Source organism: Condylostylus longicornis, unplaced genomic scaffold (genome assembly GCF_029603195.1).
Source record: "Condylostylus longicornis isolate FDR11 unplaced genomic scaffold, ASM2960319v2 ptg000040l, whole genome shotgun sequence".
In the NCBI taxonomy this organism is placed as follows: domain Eukaryota; kingdom Metazoa; phylum Arthropoda; class Insecta; order Diptera; family Dolichopodidae; genus Condylostylus; species Condylostylus longicornis.
In genome coordinates this window covers 832,993-858,134 of record NW_026578009.1, presented here as the reverse complement: position 1 = coordinate 858,134, position 25,142 = coordinate 832,993, and the positions used below count along the sequence as shown (strand labels likewise).

The window sequence follows — 25,142 nt, the reverse complement described above, 5'->3', positions numbered from 1 at the left end:
CGTTGTAGGAACAATAAAAGGTATAAAATTTTTTGTCTTTTTTTTTTTTTTTTTGTTATTCATATAAGAAGAAGTTAAACCGTACCACCCGCATTTCTCAATTTTTAAATAAGTGATCTCTATACAAGATATTCGATCGTACTAAAATACTAAAACCAAATCATTAAAGTTTTAAAATAAAATACACACAAAGAAATTTTTATCTTTTAGATTTGTTTCTTTAACTGTCTTATTTGTTTTCTTTTTTGTTTTTATTATTGTAATTCGAAATGTCAAAAAAGTTTTTAATTTTGACCGCTAAATTAACTTGGCGCTCATATCGATTTGTGGAAAGTAAATTTTTTGTGTTGTATTTGAGTAAGAATTAAAAAAGAAACCAGTTTTTATTATCAGTTAATTTCAAAAATGTAATTGTTATATTGGTATACATATAACAGAATCCGTTTCAAATTTCCATGACTTTGAAATTGCTATAGTAGTGCATCTATGTTGATACACAGCTAAACAGTTTGAACTCGTAAAGCAAATTGTGTACAATAATAGCAAAATTCCTAACTGTCTAATTTATCAATCCAATCTAATTTATCACAAGTGTATAATATGTTTTTCAAGCATATACACTTTTTAAATCTAGAATTAGATTTTTATAATTTAGACAATAATGCACTGAACGTATTAATATTATTTTTTTTTTGTCCGAAAAGATAATTTAGAAGAAGTTGGATATAGAACAATTTATTAAAATATTATCACTGCATAATTTTCAAGTTAAAAACACATCTCCTGCTATTATGCAAATTTTAGAAAAAAAAATTCGTAGCTAAGTAAACTTGCTAAAGAATTGTCCTATTGTCGCATACAAAACTTTATCCAGCATTGTGACAAATTTTCTTCTTTATTTAAAATTTTGGCTATAATAGTTTTGTTTAATTTTCCCGGAAAAAATTTCGAATCGAATTAAAACTATTTTCATTATATGTTTTTACCTTTAACGATAAAATAAAAAATGGGAAAATCAATCTTTTCTGATGTTATTAGTTTTTTGAATTTATTCGTGGCATTTTATTCGTGTTTGTGGATCAGAATAATTGCAAAATGGCTTAATGGTATCTTTGAGGCTCGAACGTGCAACGTCGCTTTCAAATGCTCTTCTTTCTTTACACCTATTTGAAAAATATTTTTGCATATTTATTACAATATCATTTTATGTAATATCTTTTCAATTACATCCAAGTTTTAATAAACATTTTCTGAACATTTAACGAAAATAATAATTTTATAAAAAATATTGCATACTTACAGGAGAACCTTATTTAAGGAATTAGTCATGTACAATAAAGTAGTTTTATCGAATTCATTATTTTGCCCAAATTTTAAATTTCACAAAAATAAAAAACTTGTGGATTCTTAAGATTCTTCAACTTTACAATCTGGTGTTTTTAACTATCAAACTTTAATAGACTAACAGTTAAAGTGAAATAAATATAATAAACTTTTGTAACAATTTCAACGGTAGGGAATTGATTCTAACACTTTTTTCGAAGTACTGGAGGATAGCATACATCATGAATCATTTCCAGAATAAATTATAAATATAGCAAAAAAAATTCTTTTTAGTTATGCCACAAATTATGAGCAAAAAAATTAATAATACAGAATTTTCGATTTCATTGAACTGTTTATGAAGTACACTTATTACATCATCTTTATTCTTATGTCCTAAATTCTAAAAGCAAGTAAAAAATCCATTTGTGTCCATCAATAAATTACCATAAGTAAAGGCTACTAGTTGTTCTTAGATAATAACAACATGTTTCTTCCAAATATCAAATGTTTTTAATTTCTAACTCATAACCACTTCATAGTTTTAAGCAATATGTTCGCATTATTTAACCTTACCTGTCCAAATAAAATAATATTCATTCGTAACAAAAATGTAGATATATAAGAACTTCAACATACTTATTTTTTAAGAATAATGACGTGTAATGAAAGAAAAGAACACAGTGGTTTTCAATGCATTATAGAAATTTTCTTCTGTACAAAGAGCTGTATTTCATTATATACATAATATGATATTACCTGTCGTCCAAATAAAATATTTCTTATTCAAAGCATTGTGTTTAAAAGTTAAATAGCAAAATATAGCAAATAATTTCTCCCTTTCAACAATTCCTACTCAATAGCCATAGTAAATTTCTTTATTAATTACCACTGCAACATGCCTTAAATAAATTATTATGGTATTCAAATTTTGAATTATAAAGGCTCTTTGTTTTTATAAAGTTCAAATTAGAAACATATTTAGAACATTTTCTTACCAATTTGCGCATTCGATTAAACTTTCTTTGTCATAAGAGACTATTTAAAAAATATAATGTTCAACGTTAAAACTGAATAAATTAAATTGGAACTTTTAAGTTTTGTAGTTCTAACATTTAAAAATTTTGTTTTCATAAAAATGCATAATTTTACAATTACCATTCAATCCAATTTTTTTTTAAATTAATACGTAAATTTCACAAAATGTTAATATTTATTAATCACTATTGAAAGAAACATCTTTCATTAAAATTTTTCTAACGTGGTGATTTTTTGTTTAATAATCCTGTTAATTTGCATGATACAGGATTTATATAACAAATCAATTTCTTCACTTATTGTTGACTAAAATCAAATTGCATATCTTTAGCAATATTAAGTTGATTTGGTGTGCACAATTAATTACAAATGAGAGCCTTATACTGACCAGGTAAAAATACCAAATTGCTAATGCGAATATAACATGTAACAGTAACTGACCTTTCATAGTTTCGAAGAGTACCCAAAAAAAATGGAAATTCTTTTTTTTTTTTTTTAGTTAAAATTTAAAATTTTCTAGTTTAATTGTTTTATTTATAAATTATTTTATACTCATATGGTAATAATTATTTTTTTTTTCTATTATTTTTCATGTACATATTAATAATTTTCCTTATAAATTATTATGTTTGTGGATACCAGGCCATGGTACTTTTAAACAAAGGTTTTACTTTTTGTTTTTTCTGTTATAATGTACTTTTAAATAGTATGTATATATGGGAGTTGATTGTCTTTTAAAATATTCTCAGTGAATTTTTCTCAGCATTTTATAAATTCCATTGAAACGGAAAACAGAGATACAACCGTATAACAAATAATGCATTTTTATTGCCGGGAACATTGTACTATGGTTTTATTTTAACATTTTGCAAAGAATAATAGAAATTATGAATACTTTTTTTTTTTTTTTTAAATATAAATATGTAATTTTTTTAGTTCTCAGATAACTGACATTTTTTTTTTTCAACTCATTTTTCGCTTTCAATACATTAAATTACATTTATAGTAATAAGTTGACTGAGAGTGATGTGTGTGAGTATGAAAAATTATGCAATAATAGTAAATGAAATTTGTAATTGAAAATATTGTTAGTATACAAAATTAGTTTACAATAGCAAAAGTATTATAAAATAAATAAAACAATGTATGTACCCCATATGAAATCAAAAGTAAGTTTATAAGGAAACATATAAGATATATTTTTTATGTAGAAGCAACATATTCACATGAATTCGGTCACAGCCCTTTAGTGACGGAAAATTACATAACATTCATATATTATAGACTTAGTGTAAAAATGAATTTTTCATTTTATCTTAAGCATAATAATTATACATATATTTTATATATATATATATATATGTATATGCATAGAGCTACGTAATCTAATGAAATAAGTAACTAAATTTAAATATTATATATAATTAACAGCAAAAATAATAAAACAAACAATTGAAATAATTCTTATATTAAGCGAAATCGTATACCAAAAATGACATAAAACAGCGGTAACAGTAGCAGTCCTTATAAACAAACAAAAGTATATTATACAAAAATGTCACACGCCATAATAGTCAAAATTGAAAAATATTAAAATGTTCATTTTAATCAGTACGATTTTTTTTTCTTTCCCTATAATGCATAAATTTTTAATATTTTGTTTGTGGTTTTGAAGTTATAGGTACTTCTTTTAAGTGTTTATGATTTCTGCTTTTCTTATATTCAAAAAATGGCAAATAATTTCGGCTAGTGTTTCATTTTAGAAATAATTACATAATTTTTTTCTTTATCTTTTCGGCTTATAAAGTTACCACATCAAATATAATTTTAGAAATATAAAATTATCGCTGTTCTAACGAAAAACTAAATTGCTTAATTTTAAATCTTTTACAAAATCTATTGCAAAATTCATTGAATTTTTGCATTATTATTGTTGTAAAAAAAGATCTATTATGCTTTACAATCAGAACTCAAACTAGGTGTGAAACCCCCTCTAAACTCATACTCCTGATGAACTCAAATAACTTTAACGGCCCGGCAGATTGCAACTCCGCCGATGTGAGCTGTAGTTTCCCAGTATTTCCCTTCTTCTGTGGGTGAGGGAAATACTCAGTATTTCCCTTAATCTCCCAAAAGCTGTACAGATCTAAGTTACAATCCGCCCTATATTTAATTAATTATTAACTTAGACCTTTTTTGTAACTTGCTCACTTTTCACTCTAAGCCTAAAATTCTAAAATTCATTCTAAGCTCTTGCGTCACTTTTTTCTAAGCCTGAAATAATATCAAGTTTTGTGTATTGCTAATAATAGTTAATTAATAATAGACAAAATTTTGCCTCATAGATTTTTCTCATCTTTAATTTCATGCAGAATTATTACAATCCGGAAAAGTCTCCAAAAAAAAAAAAAAAACTTGCATTATTCAAAGAAAACTTTTTTGAATACTTTTTTTTGGTATTAACATTTTCGACTCTGTCTAAATTATCAAAAATAACTGAAAAATTAAAGAAGAATTAAAATTACTATTTTATGAAATTCAGTCACATATTTTCATATATATTTCTGTTTTTAATTAATTTGCTTATCAATTTATCAAAATTCAAAATTAACTATTTTCAATAGCTTTGAAAATTTTACATTATACTACATATTTTATATGTATGTATTTGAAATTCTATAGTGGAAAATCTAAAATTAAATTCTATAAAATCAAGTTCTAATTTAAATTGCTGAATAAATGAATATTGTTAAAAAATTTTACATTTAAATTTTAATTACCTAATTTTCTTCACCTAAAATCTGAACACTTCTTACTGGTTTCCTATAAGATGATAATGGTGCAGTGCTTTTCGTTGTAGTTGAAGTTGTGTCAGAATCTGTTAATGAATTTGAAACAGCAGGATTTGTTACGACCGCATTTGTTGCACTTTGTTCTGATTGTAAAGCAAGCATTAGCATTCTATATAAAAGTTCTTCTCTTACGTCAGATGGTAAATAATTTGTTTCTGTTGGGGAATTTTGTGCTGGTCCCGTTTCAAAATCATCTATTTGATTACTTTGTAATCCGAAGTATCTAGGTGTATATTGTTTTTTTCTTGGCATTAAACGTTGCAAATCGTATGGTGTTTGCGGTCCGCCTTCAGATTGATGTGGTATTTGATTTTGTGCTTGATACATATTTTCATGTTCTAAATATGGTGGAATCGGTAATGGCCTGTATGGAAATCTGCCATCATACGGGCCATAAACAGGAGGTGGAATAGCAGCTCTTGAAAATTGATAACCACCATAATAAGGATCATATGGACCATAGGGACCTGATATTCTTTGGAGATATTGGTGTCGAAGAATTAGTAATTGCAATAGTCTTTCGAAATCTCTTGTTGTTAATGGTCGTTCTGGATATCCGCCATAATACTGATATGGCCCAGGTATTGGCACTGGTCCGCCTCTATAGTAGTATGGTACAGGTGAAGCTTGTGGATAAAATCCTGTCATTTGATCTTGTGGTTGAGCAGGTTGATTTGGCGGTGGACCATTTGGCGGAGGAAGCGGCTGCTGCTGTTGAGGCATTTGCTGAACTGGTGGAGAAGGATAATAAAAATTTTGCGGTCCAGGACCTTGAGGTCTCCGATAATATAAATGTTGAGGCACTTGTCCAACTCCAACTGGATCTGGCTCTCCAACAATTTCCGGTTTTGAAGATACTTGTGTTGTTTCTCTTAGATATTGTTCACTTTCATGTCCACTTTGTGGTAAGGGTATTCGAACAAATTGAGGAGCATTAGGCCTTCCATTGGGTGAACCTTGCACTCGCACAAATTGGGGTGGCCGATGTTCAGATTTCCTTAAAACTCTATTTTCTTGTTCAGAATTTTGGTGGATTAATTTATTCGCTGGAATTTGATCTTGAACAGGACTTTGTGTTAGATATGTATGTTCAGAAGTTGATTGTGTGGTCGGCTCATCTGCAGCATTCGAACTTGTTTTTTCATTTTGCTTAGAGTAAGACTTTTCGGCGTGTGAATTAATAGTACTTTGTATTTGGGAGGCTCTTTGTCTAGCTGCTAATACTAAAGCCGGAATCTTTTGCCCAGAAGATAATCCTGATGGCAAATTTCTAATAGAAGCGCTTGATGGACCATACAAAAGATTTGAGTCAGCATCTTGACTCAATTGTCTTCGTAGTGTGTTACCACGTATAATTAGTTTTTCTTCATCTTTTTCATCCACATCCTCCGTTACCGGTTTAGATGTTGAAATTTCTCGATTAGTTGAAATTTGTACTTGTGATACATGATGATCTATTTCAAGTTTTTCCGGTCTAGATATTTGCTGTTCTGATAATTGTTGTCGTATATTTGTTCCAGGTAAAGGAGTTGGTCTTATGTTAACATAAGACTTACTAGTTGGAACTGAAGTTGCATAAACAACAGTACCAATAGTACTAGAGGGATCATTTCCTTTCGCTTTTGATGCTCCAGTAACAACTGGTGAAGACGAAGGTGAATATTCTTTATAAGGTTTTTCAGATGTACTAGATGAGGTTAATATTCTTAAACGTCTCGGTATTGTTTGTATAACTGTGCCTCGTGTAGATGCTGTTGCAGGCGATGATGATGTAGGATATGATGGTCGTCTTGTAGTTGAACTCAATAAGGTGCGATTGAATTTTGGATTCTCACGGATCTCTTCAGATGATGTCTGTGGATTGTTTTTCAAACCGGTGCCATTATTTGCTGTATATGAAACTCTTTTAATTTCACCATTAGAATCTATATATCCAAAAGTTCCCTTGACATTCCCTAAAACATCGCGGCTCTCAATTTTAAAAGTTCCATCATCGGCTTCATAACCAACAGTATAAGTTCCATCATTATTAACACGTTGAATATGTTTAATTATTTCAGCTTTATTATCTTTCGATTCAGCTTTTTCAAGAACCTCATGCTGTTTTTCATTTTCCTCAGTTGAATCTATTAATTTTTCAGTTGTCTCTATTTTGGCAGTTGTTGCTGTTGTAACAATAACATGAAAACCTAATGTGCATATAATTACCAGAATTATACATCCAGCTGATATCTGCAAAACCAACATAAGCACCTAATATTTATTTTATATTTCAATTAGTTTTGTTAGTTGTCATTTTATTTTCTTTAAAATTAATTACTATTTCTAATATTACAAAATTTAATTAAATTGCTGTTAATAATTATAAAATTCTACAGTTATTATGTAAGTATTTATTAATAAATGTAAGTGCATCTACTGTGTAATTTTGTTAAAAATTTATTAAAATATCAGTAATGCGGTGTCGTTATACGTATTAAAAAATATTTTAATGCGATCACAAATTATTAGTTAGATGTTAGATCAAAATCTACGATTATAAAAATTTTCTTTTATTTGCGTAATGCAAACAAATTTGTGAAGCTCATAAAGATTGTGAGCAATTTTCATTTTTATACTCCCTATGAAAACCTCTTTTAAAATTCCTTGGAAAAACATTTTGAAAGCCTATTATATAAAATTATAAACACACATTGAGAAATCGTAAAATTATTGATTACCATGGAAAACTAATGTGATGGTATAACTAGTGTAGATCTTCCACAAAAAATTTTTTAGGTCCAACGTAATCTTGCTTAATAGGAATTATTCATATAAAAACTCACTTTAAATTTAATACCCTTACTACTACGTTTTGGACTGGTTAATATGGAAGCTCAATTTTTTTAAATTATCCTTGTAAATCCTCATTAATCTTTGAATATTAATCTTCTTTAAATTCTCTATACATACATATTTTTAATAGTTTTAAAATACATATAAATTTCAAATTTTCGTTTTTAAAAAATTTTTAAGGAAAATCAAAAAAAAATTTATTATATAATATAAGACTAGTATAATATGTTTTTGACATCGAAATATTTTGCTTTTGTTTTTCGGTCATTTTCATTGACCGAATTTCTTAAAATTAATTGAGTATAACTTTTGTCCCAAATATGATTTTATTTTTCTTGTGACATATGTGTTGTCACACCATGTCACATCTTATATGCAATATTTTTAATAAACAAATAATTGGATTTAGCTTTCATACGTAAACTAATATATTTACAATATGTGGGGTCCAACATGAACTAAATGAAAATATAAGAGAGCGAAATAATTCAATAAAATAAATTTTTTTCTCAAAATATTTGAATGAATACAGAAATTTTGTACATTTATGATGAAAAACTTCCTTCACATTCATAATTTTGGAATGAAATTTATTTTCAGTCCGTCAGAAATATAATTGGTCAAATTATAAATTAGTTATTTATTTAAGTAATTGAAAATTAAATACTTGCAAGAAAAAATTATCAAATTTTAACCATAATTATTTTTTTTTTCGCATTTTTAACATTATTAGATCATAGTAATTGTGAAAAACAAACAAAAAATAAAAATTTTTGCGTAATTCTATTAAAATTAATTAACTGTGTATTTAATTACTAGCGAGAAACAAGGAAGTGAAATTACAATAAAATTATTTTGACAACTTTTTTTTTTCTTTATCTTTATTTTCATTGGCGTGAATCTAATCGTTGAAATTGTAGACACATTCCAGTTATTCCCAAAGACTTCGCTCTTTAATTATAATCCAAGCACAAGCAAATAAACATTTATAGTGCTCACAATGCTTTATTTATTTTCTATGTAAAAATTATGTCAAATCATTAATGTGTGAAACTCGTATTAGTACAGTACTCATCAAACCAGAACCAAAAATACATAAAATAGCAAAATAAATTATTTTTACATTTTAACTACACCATTATTTGTTTTTTGGATTTTTTCAATTTATATCTTTTAAATTTTCAACAATTTAATTAGAGTTAAACACTAAATTCACATATTATTTTAAAACACCCTCTTTTTATTGTTATACTTAAAATACCAGTTGAATATTTTAAACAAAAATTCCAATAAATTCCAATTTGTACCTTGCGATGTGATTTTCTTAATCCCATAATTCTTATAAAAGAACCATAAAATTTTGTTTTTCTTTTAAGTTTTAAAATTTTAATCCTTTTTTCAAATTTTATAATAGATTTCTATTTATTTCTATTTCACATTTGAATTTCATAAAAAAAAGTTATATTTGACATAAATCCAAAATAATAAAAATAATTTTTATTATAGTTTTTTTTCACTTTTGTTTTTATTTTTTAGTCACGGATAATTTTCTTAAACTATATCCAAAATTTTAACATCGAATAACCGCAAAAATTATTTTTACTAATGCTATATACTAGAATTCCCCCTAATACGCATTATTTGCATCTACTTTACCTTCCAACAGTTTTAGTCTTAAAACTTTTTATAACATTTTTTTTAAAGCATACAGAAAAATACCACTTTACCTTACCACCCACAGAATTTTCTTATATGAAATTTTCTCAGGTTTTTCTTTTGTTCCACTCTTTCTTTTCTGCACTATATACAAAATACATTATTTCCTACTCGTCGCCTAACTAACTAATTAAAGACAAATGAAAAAAAAAAACAATAAAAACGAAATAAAATAAAATCAGTTGTGTGAAAATTTTTTTTCTTTTTAAATGAAAAATCAAGAAAATTTTTAAATCAAAAAATTATTTTTTGGCCTAAAAAATTTTTAACATTGTAAAAATAAAACAAAAAAAAAATTTGATGTAGTCAGCACATAACCGACCAAAATGTGTTACATAATTTTAAGAATGTTCGTAGGCTAGAAAAGAATTTATAGATAGTTCGTAAGCATACTTAGAAAAATGTAAATTTTGCTCTTAGCAGAGTTTCGCTTTGAGGCATTCAAATTTTATAAAAAGTTTGTCAGTTAGTTTCGGTAAAAACTATAACTCATATATTAATTATTAAGGGATTTCGTCAATTAGTTCCGTAGATATGGTAAAAAATATAAAGTAGTAAAAAATATAAGTAGAGCCTAATAGTTTTCCGAGTCTTAATCTTTCCGAAAAAATTACAAGTTTACTGTTTTAATACCCCAAATTTAAATATCAAATTTCAAGTAATTTTATTGATTGATTTGATCGATTATTTCTCTTTATATGCGCAAAAATTAAAAATTGGTCCGCAAAAAGATCAAGTTTCCCAAACTTGAAATATCCCAAAAATTTGTCAATCCGTGACATAATCCGTTACATCCGAAGTAGGATCACATATAATATCAAAATTGGTTTAGCCATACTTGGATAGATACGAGCATACACAGACAAACAGACCTACAGACTAAGAGACAGACAGGCAATACGATATCTGTATAAAAATAGTTCTCTTCTATACCATGGACAAGTGCGTTCCCATCGAAAACACAACATGCGAAATTATTTAAATTTTATATAAAATTAATAATTTAAATTACTTTTATTAAATAAAAGTTATTTGATGCCATCACATAACCTCCCTTATTATATGCAATGCGGTCGATAAAAATCAATTAAAGATATTGTTCACCAAGCCAACTCTATGGTACTCGAACGAATATTATGAAGTTTTAATACTTTTCAAGTTATAACTAAAAACATTTTCAAGTACCATGGCAACTGCTTTAGAAATTTGCATAATTGCATATTGTACCACATATTGTTGGACTTGCTGCAGTTCCATATAATGAAACTCGTTGACATATAAAATTTTCTTGACATGTGTAACATTCGAATTTTGGTGATTAAATAAAGTTTTGAATTAAAGTGTCATAATTATTCGCACAGCCGCTTAGGTAGAAATTTAATGAGATTCATGCAATTTCATTTGATAAGTTTTTCACTTTTCGTTTGATAAGTTTTCATTTGATAAGTTTTTCAGTTTTCGTTATAGCGTACAAAGAGGAATCATAAACACGCTAATCCGTTGCAGAATTTGCTATATGTATTATATCTCGAACGTCTTTTTGTTAGTATTACAAATGAAGCGGTAGCTTTACAATAAACTTCGAAGTGCGCCTTCTTCAGTAGCTTTAAGAAGTATACAGATAGGTGAAGTGATTGAAAACCAAAGTGTTAAATTTTATGTCGTATTCCCTTATAATGAAAATTTTCAAAATATTCTCATTTGTTTTTCACTTCTGTTTTTTTTTCTAATATTTCTAATGTGTATGACAATAGATAGCATACTTTTCAACTTTATGTTGATTTACTTTTACGAATATAGTACTTAATAATATAGTGTTAGTTTAGCGTATAAAAATAGTAAAAAGAAAAAAAAAAACAACTGTTCACAGAAACGACCTTGCCATAAATAATAATATAAAATAAAAATTTTATGATAGGTGGAAGTAGTAAAATGAAATATCAGGTGCATTTATTTAAAAATTTTTATGCCACCACAAGGTACCTTAAGTTAAGACACTATCATATTGAAATTCAAATAACATAGCTACTTATATTAGTTAATAATTTGAATATGAAATTATTGACAATAAAAAAGATTTAATCCGTAAATTAAATTACCAATATTTTATATAGTTACTAAGTTCAATTGTCAGAACCAGAATAAATAACCATAATTAAGAATGAATTCGTGGCAATCAAGTAAATTTCTTTAAATCAATTATATTAGCTTCGAGTGGAAAAATTTCCAAAATTTTAAAATAAATTTTTTCAAAAACTTTAAGCGTGACTACAATTCCAGTTATCAGAATTTTTATAAAAATTACTTAATTTATAGATTCACATAATTTCTTAACGAACATTTCATTCAACTAAATCTGATCGAAATGCATCACAACAAAATTAATTAAAATTTTTTGACCTATAAAGTTCAACAAAAATTGGATCGATGAGCTGATTATCAATGTGATCTGGGATGGGATAACCAAATTAGTGTGATCATTCTTCTCTACTGTATAAAATATATTTCCGATATTTAGACCGTAAAATTAAAATTTCAATTAATTTTAATAAGTTAGATTAAAATGTAGCTCCCCTAAAATTTGGTTCCAATTTTCCTATAATACCGAATAATAAATCACAAGTTTTATGTTAAGCAAATTCGCCTTCATTACTCGGCAGTAGCCATTCCTACAAAGTGCTGCATTATAAAATAATAGACATAGTATGTTAATGTTATATAACCATTCGTATATGATATTACATAATTCACTTAATATTTAAACTTTACATAATTTAATTTTAACTAAGAAATTTTATTTTTCAAAATTTACTTAATTAAAATCCCGTAAAAATTATTAAAGTGATTAAGACTAAAAAACTTATAAACTCTTTGAAATTTTAATAAAATTCTTAATTATTTTTCTTGGTCTCCTTTATTTCTTTATAATAGAATCATTAACTAATTTTTATTTCATTTGATTTTATATTTTCATCACAATAATGCATGATTAACCTTATAAAAGGTCATAATTACTTGTGGGAAAATCAGAAACACAAAGCTCTATTTAAAAGCCAAACTGCTTATCATTGTATGCTGAGTTTTTATGACAAGTTCTTTATTGAAATTTAATGTATATATGAATGAATATAACAAACTATTATTGAAAGTATTTGAAAATTTTAAAAATACTAATAAGTTTGAATAATTTTTTAAAAATTAAAGTAACTGTTAAAAGAAGTTTCTTATATTAAGTGTATTTAAATGAAGGAGGAAAAGTTTAGGCATCAAAAATTATTGAAATTGAAAATTGATCTAAGATATAATGTTAAAATCGCAAGTTGATAATATGAGACGATCATTATTTATTTTTCGAAAACGCAGTATACCTGTATAACATCTTTAAGCTATGAATTTAATGACTGTATGATTCCGCAGTTGACATCGTCAAAATTGCTGGTCACTAATATATTATAATATATTTAATTTCTAATAAAAATAGAACAGATTTCATGGGCCAATTAAAAATCTATTAAACTTTAAAGGTAATCGCTCACAAATGATTATACTTAAACTGTATTAAATACTTTGTCATTTATTGTTAACGAAAAGTCTAGTAAACGCACTGTTGGCTATGTCATGTGTTGGCTTATATACACAAAATTTACCACCCTATGAAATTCCGAGGAATGCATGTTTATTTACAGTATTCTATTTTTAAAGGTCCCATATTATGACCTTACCAAATACACGTTCAGATAATTTTGCATATAGCATTATAAAAAGAGTGGCAACTGTACAATACCATACAAATTTGTTGAATGAACTTAAAAAAAAAGTTTTCAACTAAAAATTTCTTTGTTGTTCTCTTACTCTTAGTTTATCAAAGATGAATTATTAAAAAAAAATGTTCGTTTATGCGTAATTTTGAACAATTTAAATTTTTTTAAAAAATTTTCAACAATAACTCAAATATATTTAATTAGAAATAAGAAAAAGAGTAGTGACAGGCCACAAACAATTCACTTTTTGTTTTTTTTTTTATTTTTGGGGAAATTCCCACAATAATTTTATTTCAATTTCTTATAAAATTCAAGTTCAATTTTTATTTTATTTTTTGTCGTTTTCTTTCTTTTTTTTTGTTTTGATTTTTTTATTAAATTATTTTATCTAATTTACTTTATAAGAAAAATTGCATATATTACGGCGCATCTTGTATTTTTAAATTCACAAAAGTAAAACTTAAATACTACAGGGTGAGATCAGCCATCTTTGCCTGAAACAAGACGAAACGGTACAATATTTGTTGTATGAATGGCTCACCTACGGCTGAGATGCTTCAGAAGGGGTTTTGTGACCCCGATATAGGTCTCGCAGCTTGAGATGGTTTGCAGTTTGTTGGGGGCGTGGATATAATTCTAATTTATACGAGGGTGACAATCATAAAATATCTTATAGGTTAACATGAGAATGGTCTAGAAGCTCCGGCCCCACGAAAAAAAAAAAAAATGTTTAACACAAAAATAAAACACAAGAGTAACAATATTTCTTGTTTCAATATCAGTCAAAGACCAACCTAAGAAAATATTTACAGAAAATTTGATTAGCTTGAGGTCGGTATAAAGCTTTTCAATACTCCTTATCAGAATACGTATTGCGATAGGAGTGAGCCGATTAATAGGGTGTTGTGTGTCTCAACTCTAATTCTAGTTGTTTTGATGTTAGTATCAGTAAGGGCGCTTTTAGGACTGTACTTTTCGATGATTTAAATTATTTTTATATAAAAATGATGGCATTTTTGCTTAGCACTCAGATAGTTGCATATTTTTTTCATCTAAATGATGGTTTAGCTCTTTCGTGCAATGCTAGTTTGCACGATAGCAATGACTTGTAATAAGAGTTCGTTATAATGCAAAAAATTAAAACCAAATACCAATATATTTAATTGCTGCAATTAAAATTCCATATTAAAACTTTATTAAATTTTATATTCCAAATATGAACTTAACCTTTTAAAAAAAAAAAGCAAAAATACATTTCATTTATAATTCAAAAGAAAATTTTTAACAATATTACAAGGACATTTTATGTTCTTGCAATGTGTTATACACGTGTGTTATTAACAGGCACTCAACTTATGAAGAATATATTAATAAACACCTTATTTCTTTAAAAAATGTTTATATGAGTAATTTTTAAAATGAAAATAATAGCATACAATAGTACTAAAAGAAAAATATACCATAAGCAAGAAATTAAAATGATTTTTAAAGCAATCACACAGTTATGAAGGCTAAAAAAAAAATAATTTTTGAGGTCTTAAAACAAATAATTATAAAAATAATATTTTTATATATTTTATTCTTTCAAAATTATATTATTAAAAAATATGAAACGTTGTGCTTTCAAGAAATCATGTATAGCAAAACAAAAAAATCAAAAACGAAAATATTCTTTGAAATGTTAAGGAGGCCATTAATAACTTTTAATAATTTCCTCGTTATTTTTTTTTTATTTTCATTTTCTTTTTGAATAACCTGTGTACATATCCTTGGGTAAGGAAGTCGATTAAAAAACTATTTATTTTTCAAAGAATTTTTTTTTCTTTTAAACTTTTCGGAAATATTCATTTTTTTTATTTGAACTAAAAAATTATTCTTTGTTTTTTTGTAAAATCTGTGAAATTAAATAGAAATTTTAAATACAAAATATAATTTTTAACTTTGTAATATTTTTGCCATCTTTTTTAAGTTTCTTTAATAAAACTTCAACTAAATACGTGATCATACATCTCACACTTTTTTTATTATCTATAACATATGGAAAGGAAAAATTTTTTCGGAATTGAATTAATTATATTCGAATTCAAAATAATTTTGACAACTAAAGTTATAATGTTTTAACTGATATATTGAATTTCATGAAGCGTAATACAGTATGAAACTTTAAATTAACACTCACAATTTCCCTTTGAGAAAAAAATGGGCAATAGCTAACGATATTTTCCTCTTACCCCACTTTTTAGCAAAATATCAACTTTTGATTAATATGCTGATTAAAATATCCCGCCATAATGAAATATATTAATATACTTATTGAAATTAGTCGATTAAGTTGTCGAATTCCATCATTATTCCCTTGATTGTTTTCCTTCTAAAAAAAATTTTGGGAAACTTTGAGCTTTTTACAAAAATTTCAGAAAAAAAAAACAAAAGTTCTGAGTTTGAGGAGTTTTATTTCGAAAACAGTGGCTCAAATCTAAGTAGCTGTAGCTGTAGCGATTTTAGAACCGAAGATAGAGAGCAATCAATTATCTGTTAAATTAGCCCTCGATGATTATTCCATATCGTATGGTTCCGAAGTTATAAGCATTTATTTATATGCAAGGAAAATCTAGAATCTTTTTTTTCAAAATCTTTATCTTTTTTCCTCCAATACAATTTTTGGCTGCTAATTAATCAAAGAATCATCCTTGAATTTTTTCGCCATCTTATACGAAACACCCAGTGTAATCCAAAGTATTTATATTTTTTGAATTGTTAAGAACTGCAAACCTGAACTCAATCTAATTCTAGAGAATGAACTAGACTATAATAAATGAAAATAAATAAAAACAAATATGATCCATAAATAAAACTTATGTTTACTTTCTATTCGGTGAATTAGAAAAAAATTTCGGAATACATAAAGTTTCCTGAAAAAAAATTTCCAATTTTTGAAATATAATTTGGGTTAAGTTCAGCTTTTTAATAAACAGATCTTACTTAATAAACAATTCATTTTCTGTTGACTCACTCTTTACTTCATCTATTCAATTCATTTCAAATGTACACAAAAATGTAATAATTTTTAGATATTTAAGTTTAATCAACTGTTTTAAAGAGTGCATTTTGAATTTATCATTTCGTTAACAAAAATATACACATATACGCTAAAAACGCACAGCTTACTATTTATAAATTACCTATTATAAGCATATTTTTTATAAATTATTTCAAATATTACATAACAACATTATAAAACAATTAAAAATGTTAAATAAAATTTTATTAATTAGTTTTGCAATAATTTACATTTCAAATGGATCTGCAATTTCAAGTACGGTACTGCAAACACCAGAAATACAAGTGGCACCATCAACATTTAGTACAATAATAAACACAAAAATTAGTATATCATCACTTATAACAACATCAATAAATGATATTTTTACAAATTTAACAAATCTAATTGAAAATATGATTACGACATTGGCATTACAGAAAATCTCAACAATACAAAGTATAACATCAGCCACTTACATTCAAAAACAAAATATCACAATTGCATTTGCAAATAGTTTATCAACACTGTGTGAATCATTAAATTCAACAAAAATTTTATTAACTGAAGCTTTAAATAGTAAAGAATTGGAAATGGAGAATATTAACAAACTTAATTCATTACTAGCCATTACAACGAACCTTCTTGATAGATCAACAATAATAAAAGAATCTTTAAAGAATAACAATAATTCTGATAAATTTACAAGTACAGGTTCTTTACTAAATGTAAGTGAAAAGTTTTTAAATGCAATTTTTGGAAAAACTAATATAAATTTGGAAACAATTTCGCCGTCATATAATTTCGACAATATTTTGTCAATAGCACCATTATTCGAATTTTTTAATCGAGCACATAAAACGATTTCTGGTTAAAGTATACAAATAAATTTTGTTTTAATGTTGCAAAGAGATCAATTTTAAAAATTTTTTTTATTTTAATTATATAGAAAAGAAAATTAATTAATAAAGAAAATTTATTATGTAAAATTCCATGATTTTCATTTAAGATCACAGTGGAATTACCGGAATGGTAAGGCAAATAATTATTTAGTTCAATGATGAAGGGTTATAAATTCACACAATAATTAGCATTTAATATTTAATAGCGAAAAAATATTATTAAATTTTACATTTTACATTATAGGAGGGCTAAACCATATTATTTTGCTTAATTTAATTTAGCGTAGAAAATTCTATGCCAGAAAACATTCATTATTAAAAAAACGCTTATATGTCAACAAGGCATAAGTAAAACGCATATTAAATTTAAAGAATCTCTGTGCATGTTGTCCAAATGATAATTTGAGAATGATAGAAACTAAAGAATTGAAATTTCTCACAAAGGTTTGACTTGCTATACAAATATAGGCCAGGGACAGCATTGAAAAACAACGCAACACAGAACTATAAATACAGGTGCCCATGTTTTAATTTACATAATATCTCTAAAGAGTTCTTCTGTATCGAGAAATGATTTCAATTAATAAAGAAAATTTTTTAAGTATCACAATATTAGATTTAAATTCAAGCTATACTTAAAGTGAGTTCCCATATCCGGATCTATCAATGCCAAAATATTCTAAAAACATATTTGTTAACATAACCTAGACCTAATTTTGACCTTTATTACCTTATGCTATTAAGAATTATTATTAAAATATTAAAGCTTCCGTAAAATATGAAAATTCATTTCCTATAGTTCGTGATTCCGATGTCAAATTTTTAATCACATATTTTTTTATATCATATTTAAAAATATTATTTGTTTACGATGCAAAATTCATTCTGTTTACATAATTGTTTTTTTGGAAGATCCAAAATCTGTATATAAACCAGAACAAATCCTTTTAATGAATCAGAATTAGTATCGCAATTTAAATAGCAACAATAAAAAAATATATTTTAATATTCTTGAAGATTAACTAAAATTTAGGAAAATGTTTAAATTTATCGTAATAGTTCTGTTCGCAGCATTGTTATTTTCAAAAATTGAATGTGGTGCGATTGAAGAACGTGATCTACCAACTATTGAAAACGCCGAATATGAAGAAATACAAAGGGAATTAGCAAGTAAACCACGTTTCTTATTAGCTGCGATTTTAGCGGCAAAATTAGCATTTCTTAATTCACTTACATCTACAACACCTGCTCCTACTGTAGCAACACCTACGCCAACACCAACACCTACGCCAACACCGACGCCAACTCCTACGCCAACCCCAACTCCAACACCAAACGGAGGTTAAATGAATGTGGAGTCAAATGGAGAAAATTAAAATGAATTTTGAACATATTTTAAATATAATACAGAAAAATAAAAACTTTTAATTAAAGTATAAGGGTTGTTGTTTTTATCTAATTTTTTTATCTTTTCACATCTCCATGATGATCACAAAATGAGTAAAAACTGCGTTTGTTGTCAGTACATTGCAAAGCTACTTGTGGTTTTGAGTAATCTAACGCAGAAATCGAAAAGCTCATTTGAATTTTAACTATAATAAAATTAAAATGGGTCCGTTTTGAACTCAATTCATACGAAAAATTTACAAAATATGAAAATGTCCATGTTAAGAAGGCAATTAACAGGACAAGGATCCCAAAACGAAATTATATAGTAACACACATATATGATTTTATTTTTCTCAAGCAAGTTGGTCAGATAAAAATATTAATTGCATAATATTGAAATTTAATACCATTCAGTTTTACCATTTGATATTATGAACTATCCTTAAATATGCCATAACTTCGAATTATAACAGGTCTTTGCGCGATTTCCGATTCAAGGTTTCAAAGATTGTTTGTTTATATCTACATTATGTAATTACAATGTAAGTAAAATTATAGAAGTACAAACCATATTGTATGCATTCCTATTGAAAATGTCTCTTTACATAAAAACCTCTTTTCCATCGTCCTAATAATCAAACCCTAATTATTACACAAATTAATTTTCAATATAAAACTTTTATAAAGAAGACGCTCGAGCTGCGCATTTGCATTTTAGTTCTAAAAACGATTAATTTTTTTGTTTAATCAGTCAGTTTTCTCTTTACATTTAACCATTAAAAATTTAATCGTCAATTGGATCAAGGGTATGATGTAACAAAAAAAAACAAACAATTGCTACAAAACATTTGTTTAAATTAATTTCTTTTTTCAAATTCAAGTTCACTTTTAATGCAGAGTATTTACTTTTGGAATGTAGTTGAATTATTCAAAGTTAAAGTTTTTTTTCGGTATATAAAGACGAAAATTTCTTTAATTCAACATCAAAATATCTCAATCAATCAAGCAATTAATAATTAAAAATGTACAAATTATTATTAACAACAATATTTTTGCTTATTGCTTTGTCATTTGTGGGAAGCAAACCAACTAAAGAACATTTTACACCAGAAAACATTATCAATTTGGAAACTGAAGATGATGTACGATTATTGGTTGGATCAGGAATTCCAACATTGATAGCTTCATACTTAACTCAAAAGCTTAATTTGGTTAATGCATTCACAACAGTAGCACCGACTAATTCACTTACACCAACGCCAACACCAACGCCCACGCCCACGCCAACGCCAACACCTACGCCAACACCAACACCTACGCCAACACCTACACCTACACCAACACCCACACCTACACCAACACCTACGCCTACTCCAACGCCAACACCAACTCCGACCCCAACTCCTACACCAACACCAACTCCAACACCAACCCCAGACGGTGGTTAATTTAATAGCAATATCGTTTCACTAAATTTTCATAAAAATTTTAATTAATTAATATTAATAAAAAATATTTTACGTACATTAAAATATAATAGTTACTTTTAATATAGCGTTCAATCTTGCATACTCCTTGCGTGTTTACTAGAAATTTATAATTGTACTTACTAGAAAATATCTGTTATTTTCATACTACCAGTACCATGTCATATCATGCTTCAGTTCTAACCTTTCAGCTAAGATTTTACCAGCAGCGTGCTAGTTTAATAAGAAATATCAGTAAAGAATTTTTGAAAATTATATTAGAAATATGAAGCCGAATTCCTTTAAGGTAATTGGAAAATGAATGACTAAAACTAAATTTTCTACCACATTATAGTTTTAGTAATGCCACGCCAGAGTTTTTCTCAATTTTTAATATCAGAGTTTTTTCGTACTTAGAATGTTGTCAACTCTCATCAATAAAGTAGAATTTTCAAAAACATTTGCACAAACTTGAGTTAGTTATAGTAGTACTTTATTCTCCTTTTTGTACATTATAATTATTTATAATGTACAAAAAAAATAAATTACAGGTATTAATATAATTATATATTAATAATTATATTAATATCTGTAATTTGCGCGTAGACCCTCCCCTTATAAAATATATTGTTAACAATTTATAGTAATACAGATGCCTAATCGGAATCTAAAATGATGAACAATGCCTTTATTTATTAAAGGTTTTCACAAAACTCATGTTAACAAAAAAGTCATTCACTAACACAATTTCTTCGTTATTTTCATTCATTACTACAATATAACTTAAATATTTTTCACAAATAATTAATTCAACAGAGCCATCTACTGAAGATCTTACGCTTTAACTTTATCTTATTTAACGTTATAAATTTTTTATATTAAAAATAATTAAAACAAAATAAATTTCGTAGTTTTTATTTATTAATTAAATAGCGGAAGCAGCGGAAGTTAAATGAATTAGATTATTATATATCATAACGGAAGTTCGGGAAAAATGATAACTAAATTTAAAATTACAAAAATAGTAAGCAGACATGTACTTTCTATTCAATACCACAACACTATTCAATATCACAACCTTCTGGAAAGCTTTTATCCGAGACACATTTTGAATAATACTAGAAACTTTTTCTCATTAATAATTTTATAAATAGCTATCCAATATTTTTTATTAAAAATTTTATTATAGACAACAACCATAAATTTCTCTGCAAAATTTTATATCAAATAAACGTTTTCGAAAATGAACACTTTAAAAAGAATTTCTTTTATGAAACCAAAATTTTCAATGGTTTATCGTAAATATTTTCCATGATTGATAGTGAAAAATGGTGTACGTTGGCAATAGCAAGCAAAATTAACATGTTATGAGTTTGATGAACGCTTAAATATGATAAGATTAGAACAATGTTTACGGTTTTTATTACCTACCTCCTTCTACTTAATCATTTTAGTGCAGTATTTTTATTTTTACAGGTTTTTAAAGCTGTAAAAAAAAATTCTTTTGTCAAACTAAATATTTCAATTTTTACTATTCGCATAGTACTATAAAGCTAAATTTATTTTTTTACTAATAAGATTTTTTAGGATAAACAAGTAGAAAAATGTTAAAGCGAAGACTATACAATATTTATTTATTTTTATTTCTTGTTGTTGTAAAAATAATATTTAATATTTGTAAACAGATTTCCTTTGTACTTTATTTTTAATAAAAAGACAGAACAATGTATCTTTAATAAAAAAAGGGCAATATAAAAAAGAAGAATGAAAACCGAGGGTAATATAGAATTGACCGTGTCATCACAAGATTTGTAGCGTTTGTTAGATCTAATAACGTGGTCATAAGTGGCATTTTAGTACAAAATTCAGCTACTTTCTTCTCTAGCTTTTTGGAAGAAAAAATTTTAAGAGCTGAAATCATATAATGAAAGTAAACTCCCATGAAAATGAATTTTGAGGAGTGTATTTATGAGTGAGTGTGCGTACCCTCGCTCATTAGTACCTTTTCCTGGCTACTCTGCTTACAATTTTTACTTTTGTAATAATTTTTTAATTTTATATAACTCCAATTATATTTGAAGTATAAAAAATTTAACTTAAATGCCTTAAATAAGAAGGTGGACCAATTATTTTCCTATTGGACAGAACTCATACATTCAATTTATAAAATATTCGTGAATTTTCACATGCACACGTTTGTCGAATTGCTATTATATACATGGAGCTATAATATTTACACCAAACTAACTTATTTTGCAGCGTGTTAGCATTATCAAGAGATTAAGAAATTTGTAACACCGTAACAGAATGCGGATAACAAAACAAAAATAGGGTATAGGATAAAAGTAGAATTTAGATAGAAGAAAATTTTATCGTGCATTGTCCTTTTTTTTCTCATTATATTGAGAACCTCCTTCTAAAAGTATAAAGAAAAATCTATATAAATCCCATTTCCTATTTTTTTTTTTTTTTTTTGTGAAGTTGGTCATTTATTTGTTTTTATGATTACTACTTGAGGAGTACCTTCGGGATAAATAAAACTTTTCATGATCTCATCAATGTTTTACTATAGAATTTCCTTGTGAAAATTTTTTCAGTTTTTAATTAACATTTTAAAATTTTAGTTTTATACAAAAAAAAAAAAATGAAGAAAAAATGTTAATATAAACTCTGTCAGAAAACAAGGAAAAGTAATCAAATTTATAAGAAGTTTACAGGAAATATTTAAGCAAATTTAAAAGTAATTTGATCTTTAAAATTAAGATAATGGCAATAATAATATTCGTTATGGTTTTCCTTTTCAACAACCTCACAACACCAAAAATTCTTACCTTGAAACGAGATTATGTGAAAGAAAATTTTAAGTACGATTCCTTAAAAATTCGTGTGCTGTAAGAACAGGATATTTGTTTGAAAAATTGAAATTTTAAAATGTTCTTTGCTCTTACTATCTTAGAAATAGAAAATTGTTGAATGCGCATATTTCCAAGAAATAAAAAAATTCTTTTGAGGATTTGAAGTAAGCGTTATGCTTTATGACCTTTGCTAGGTAATATGTACGAGTAGGCACCAATTTTAAATTATCAAAAGGTTGTAAATTATACGATTCATTTCTTGAATAATTAAAATAACAGAATTTTTAACATTATTTTTAATTTGAATTTTTAACAGAATAAGTTATTAATATTTTCTTTGTGTTGTTTAATTTAATTTTTAAAACCAATATTCGAATTTCCAATATGAATGCTTAAAATTGGTAGAATATGTTATTTAAAACAAGTAAAAACGTTTCAATCGGTATAAACCGATTGAATTATACCCTGCACCTTTCGTTATTGTATAGCAATTACTCGAACCTGTGAAACCATTCTATAGAAACCTCACGGACATGTCTGACCTATAATTGGACATCCGACTGCCAAATTTCATGAATCTGACTTTATTATTTTTCCAAATATTTAAAGTAAGCTTTTAGACTTGTATGGGGGCTACTCGAACCTGTCAAGTAATTGCATCAAAACTTCACAAATATATCTGATCTATAATCGGACACACAACTGCCAAGTTTCATGAATCTGACTTTATTATTTTTCCAAATATTAAGAATAAGCTTTTAGACTTGTAGGAGAGCTACTCGAACCTGTCAAGCAATCCCACCAAAACTTTAGAAATATGTTTGACCTATAATTGGACACACGACTGCCAAGTCTCATGAATTTGACTTTATTATTTTTCCAAATATTAAGAATAAGCTTTTAGACTTGTATGGGAGCTACTCGAACCTGTCAAGCAATCCCACCAAAACTTTAGAAATATGTTTGACCTATAATTGGACACACGACTGCCAAGTCTCATGAATTTGACTTTATTATTTTTCCAAATATTTAAAATAAGCTTTTAGACTTGTATGGGAGCTACTCGAACCTGTCAAGCAATTCCACCAAAACTTCAGAAATATATTTGACCCGTAATTGGACACATGACTGCCAAGTTTCATGAATCTGACTTTATTATTTTACCAAATATTTAAAATTAGCTTCTGGAGTTGTATGGCAGGTACCCGAACCTGTCAAGCAATTCTTCTAAAACTTCAGAAATATATTTGACCTATAATTGGACACATGACTGCCAAGTTTCATGAATCTGACTTTATTATTTTGCCGAATATAAAAAATTTGCCGTTGGAGTTGTATGGCAGCCACCCGAACCGGTGCAGCTATCCCATTATAATTTTTAAAGCATGTGTAGAATATAATTGGACACACGTATACAAAATTTTATATTTATAGCTTTATTAGTTTTTGAAATATTTAAAATAAACTCTTGGAGTTGTATGGCAGCTACCCGAACCCGTTGTCCGACTTAGTCCAATAACAATAGGGTTCGTCCTTGGCACAAAAGAAAAAACTTGTGAAAGTTTGGTGTCGATTGCATTATTCGTTTTTGAGTTATCGTGCGATCGGACGGACGGACGGACGGACGGACGGACGGACGGACGGACGGACGGACGGACGGACGGACGGACGGACGGACATGTCTAAATCGACGCAGAATTTTACGCTGAGCAAGAATATATATATATGTCCATACCGCAGATGACTCCTTCAAGTAGTTACAAACTCCATACCAAAGTTAATATACCCTTCACGAAGTGCAGGGTATAAAAATGTTTGCTATATAGCAGTAGTAGCTGTAGATAATCTTTTAGTATGTACATACTTACTATTTTTACAATAGTTTCCTTAATCGGAAAAATTCAAATTAGAACCGGACTTATTCTACTCATTTTACGTTATATTCACTTACTCTTAACAAGAAAT

The 25,142-nt window shown here is 26.9% G+C and overlaps 2 protein-coding genes across 2 annotated transcripts; one reads left to right on the top strand and one right to left on the bottom strand.

Moving 5' to 3' along the window:
* Positions 1-5,141: 5,141 nt before the first annotated feature.
* Positions 5,142-7,460, bottom strand: LOC129609768 (bromodomain-containing protein DDB_G0270170-like). The gene has a single exon (XM_055521887.1). It carries the CDS (start codon positions 7,458-7,460, stop codon positions 5,142-5,144), a length of 2,319 nt encoding a protein of 772 aa, XP_055377862.1.
* A 9,521-nt stretch (positions 7,461-16,981) lies between these two features.
* Positions 16,982-20,304, top strand: LOC129609767 (BCL-6 corepressor-like protein 1). The gene is made up of 3 exons (XM_055521885.1): positions 16,982-17,279; positions 18,527-18,808; positions 19,952-20,304. The coding sequence occupies exons 1-3, from the start codon at positions 16,982-16,984 to the stop codon at positions 20,302-20,304; spliced, it is 933 nt and encodes a 310-aa protein (XP_055377860.1).
* The last annotated feature ends 4,838 nt before the right edge of the window (positions 20,305-25,142 follow it).

What these genes read in the sequence shown, in the direction of transcription:
- LOC129609768 (XM_055521887.1), bottom strand. Translation starts at nt 7,460, where the DNA reads ATGTTGGTTTTGCAGATATCAGCTGGATGTATAATTCTGGTAATTATA.
- LOC129609767 (XM_055521885.1), top strand. Translation starts at nt 16,982, where the DNA reads ATGATTACGACATTGGCATTACAGAAAATCTCAACAATACAAAGTATA. An exon ending in TGATAAATTTACAAGTACAG is followed by an intron (nt 17,280 to 18,526) that starts GTTCTTTACTAA and finishes TTATCGTAATAG; the next exon opens with TTCTGTTCGCAGCATTGTTA. An exon ending in AACTCCAACACCAAACGGAG is followed by an intron (nt 18,809 to 19,951) that starts GTTAAATGAATG and finishes AACCAACTAAAG; the next exon opens with AACATTTTACACCAGAAAAC.